This window comes from Myotis davidii, unplaced genomic scaffold, assembly GCF_000327345.1.
Source record: "Myotis davidii unplaced genomic scaffold, ASM32734v1 scaffold164, whole genome shotgun sequence".
NCBI classification, from domain to species: Eukaryota; Metazoa; Chordata; class Mammalia; order Chiroptera; family Vespertilionidae; genus Myotis; species Myotis davidii.
In genome coordinates this window covers 1,717,224-1,720,845 of record NW_006296417.1, presented here as the reverse complement: position 1 = coordinate 1,720,845, position 3,622 = coordinate 1,717,224, and the positions used below count along the sequence as shown (strand labels likewise).

At 50.6% G+C, this 3,622-nt stretch overlaps 1 protein-coding gene across 1 annotated transcript in view; it reads left to right on the top strand.

The window, feature by feature from the left end:
• The first annotated feature begins 529 nt into the window (after positions 1 to 529).
• Positions 530 to 3,622, top strand: part of SYNM (synemin) — a 12,025-nt gene continuing 8,932 nt past the window's right edge. Inside the window, exons 1-2 of the mRNA XM_015569110.1 lie at positions 530 to 556; positions 2,895 to 3,019. Of these exons, the coding sequence (XP_015424596.1) occupies positions 530 to 556; positions 2,895 to 3,019 (152 nt within the window). The remainder of the gene's footprint in view (positions 557 to 2,894; positions 3,020 to 3,622) is intronic.

Here is a 3,622-nt window from a genome sequence, read left to right as displayed (position 1 = left end):
AGTGCCCTGCAGGGGATGGGGGAGCGGCGGGGCTCCCCGGACCCACAGCGCCTTCACTGGGCGTCACCCTGGGTGGTGTTGGCCCCGAGGTTGCCTGAGCTGCCTGGGGCCAGGTCACTGAAGGGGGACACCTCGCTCTGCCTCAGGACCTCAGGGTCCCAACATCTCTCCAGCCCCGGAAAATGGACCGCTGGCCCGTGGACTCAGTGGGCGAGTGCCAAGTGCCAGGTTCTGGTGGCTAGCTCTGTCCCTGTCATCCTTAAAAAAAATTATTTTAAAATTGATTTCAGAGCGAGAGAGATAGAAACATCAATGATGAGAGAGAATTATGGATCACAACCCGGGCACGTGCCCTTGACTGGAGTCGAACCTGGGACCCTTCAGTCCGCAGGCTGATGCTCTATCCACTGAGCCAAACCATCCATTAAAGAGTTGTGGAGATGTGTGTGTGTGTGTGTGTGTGTGTGTTTCACAATCGGAGCTGAAGCCAGGTCCCTGGGGAGTGTAAAAGCCGTGGAAACAGGGCCCGATGGCAGGCTGTTATAACAAGTGCCGAGTAAGGTAAACAGTTGCTATTTCAGAGAAGCACAGGCTGGAACCTCGGATACTGCCCGGGTGACACCTGGTCTGATTTATTGTCTGTACGCCCTGCCCAGTCTCGGACAGAATTGGAAATAATCCCAAATCCTCCTATCAGTAGTTCCCAGGAGGACGGCTTAAAATAACACGCCCATAAACGCAGAAGTATTTTTTTAAGGGAACAGTTTGTGTAGCTCCGAGTTAAAAGACTTGCGATCGGGTGATATTGCGGTGCAAGAGTGAGTGGGTTTGGAAGATGTGAATCCTCACCATTCCTTTGCTGTCGTGGCTCACGCGGCTCATCTCGGACCTCGAAGCTCTAGGGGTGGAAAGAACCCCTATCCCCCTAATTAAATTTTTTAAAATTGCTTGAAGAGAGAGGGAGATAGAGAGATAGAAATAACATTGCTGAGAAACAGCATGGATTGGCTGCCTCCTGCACGCCCCCTAATGGGGATCGAGCCCACAACCTGGGCATGTGCCCTGACTGGGTATCGAACTGGTTCGTAGCCCACAGGTTCACCCTCAACCACTGAGCCATGCCAGCCAGGCCCAAGTCTGGAGCTTTAGTCCATCAGTGGGATGGGTTAGAATTTCTCTGGAGAATGTTGAGAGCCAATGAGTCTTTTTTTAAAAAAATATATTTTTATTGATTTCAGAGAGGAAGGGAGAGGGAGAGAGGGAGAGAGAAACATTATCAATGATGAGAGAGCATCATGGCTCAGCTGCCATGCCCTATCAATGATGAGAGAGCATCATGGATCAGCTGCACGCCCGACAATGCGATCGAGCCCACAACCCGGGCATGTGCCCTTGACCGGAATCGAACCTGGGACCCTTCAGTCCGCAGGCTGACGCTCTATCCACTGAGCCAAACCGGCTCGGGTGCCAATGAGTCTTATGTCCCTGCTTCCAAAAGTCAAACTTCCCTTTGGCAGTTTTCCGGAAAAGTTGACTCGCATGGAAATGTGGTTGGGACAATACTTCCTTTCACTCCAATGCAGTTTGATTTTCCTCTTTGCATTTTGGGGGGTGAAGCGGGTGGGGTGGGGTGCAGAACTCTTCCATGCCTTCTGGGAAGAGAGATTCTTTGCCCGTACCCCTTCGGCATGGCTAGGAGACCTTAACCAGCTTAGGAGGTTTGTGGTTGGAGAATTGAGTGCATCTGTTTTTATTTTTTCTAAGCAGCTTGATAATACATGAACGTCTTTGAAAAGAATAAACTACAACAGAGTCTCAGGTTGGACTATTTAGGTTGAAATTTTGTAGAGTAGAAGGGAGTAAAGTGTTTATGTTCTACGCTAACCTTGTGGCTGAGTCTGGAGTCATCAGTGGGGTGAGGTGCGGCTGGCATTGTTCTAGAAGGGGGGACACAGAAGCACATGGAGAGAGATGGACAGATGGGATTGACAAGCAGAAGGCTGTAAGAGTCATGTGAGCACGTGCTCTGTTACTGATGTCCTACAAGTACAGTCAAAAAAGAAGATTTCGCCTGGCCAGCGTGGCTCAGTGGTTGAGCATCGACCTATGAAACAGGAGGTCACAGTTCGATTCCCAGTCAGAGCACATGTCGGGGTTGTGGGCTTGATCCCCAGCTGGGGGCGTGCAGGAGGCAGCCAATCTATGATTCTCTCTCATCATTGATGTTTCTATCTCTGTCTCCCTTCCTCTCTGAAATCAATAAAAATATTTTAAAAATTTTAAAAATTCATTCATTTTATAAAAGGGACACACACCTCAGTTGCAGGCTCAATCCCCAGCCGGGTTGGAGACAATTGGTGTGTCTCTTTAACATCAATGTTTCTCTCTCCCCCTCCTCCCTTCCATTCTCTCTTAAAAAAAAAAAAAAAAATCAATGGCCCTAGCCGGCTTGGCTCACTGGATAGAGCGTCAGCCTGCGGACTGAAAGGTCCCAGGTTCGATTCCGGCCAAGGGCACATGCCTGGGTTGCGGGCTCATTCCCCAGGAGGGGGAGTGCAGGAAGCAGCCAATCAATGATTCTCTCTCATCATTGATGTTTCTATCTCTCTCTCCTTCTCCCTTCCTCTCTAAAATCAATAAAGAAATATATATTTAAAAAAATCAATGGAAAAATATCCTTAGGTGATGGTTAAAAAAAACCACACAAAACTTCCATATGTAATTTTCAAAAAACCCTGCTATGTGGAACAAATGCACCACTTGAAACCATCCTTGCGATGACTGCCCCTTTAACCTGGACGGTTTTCATCTCTCTGTGTCCTGGACTATTGGTACTGCCAGTTGGACCCAGCAGAGCTCCGGGCCTTGATCTAAACACCCTCTGATCTTTCTAGAGTGCGATTGACCACCTGGAGGATGAGAAGGCTGCCCTCACCTTGGCCATGGCCGACCACCTGCGGGACTATCAGGAGCTGGTGCAGGTGAAGACCAGCCTCAGCCTGGAGGTGGCAACCTATCGGTAAGGATGGGCTCCAGGCAGCTCCAGGCTTTGGTCCTGGTAATGGAGGAGAGGCTGTTGTCTTGGCAACGGTGGAGGGCCGTTGTCCTGGTAACTGAGGAGGGGCTGATGTCCTGGAAAAGGGAGGAGGGGCCGTTGTCCTGGCAACTGAGGAGGGGCCGTTGTCCTGGCAACGTAGGAGGGGTTGTTTCCCAGCCATCCCCATGGAACTCCAGGCCCAGCTCTCAGGCTCTCCTGAGTCATGCGTCCATCTCTGGCCAGGGAATAAAGTGCATCATGAGTCACATGGACGGAGGCTGGGGTGGGAGGTGCCCCAAACCTGGCACCGCTCTAGAGCCGATGCTGGGCCGGCCCAGAAACCCACCTCTGAGCTGGTGTTAGGTAACACCGGATGCCAGGCCGGTCTCTTCCCGGCCCGGATCTTCCTGTTTCCTCTCCGGGTTGCAATAAGGAGACTCTGATTTTAAGCTTTGTCTCTGGGATTGTTTTTCTTATATATATTTTTATGGATTTCAGAGAGGAAGGGAGAGGAGGAGAGAGAGATAGGAACATCAACGATGAGAGAGAATCATGAATCGGCTGCCTCCTGCACGCCTCACACTC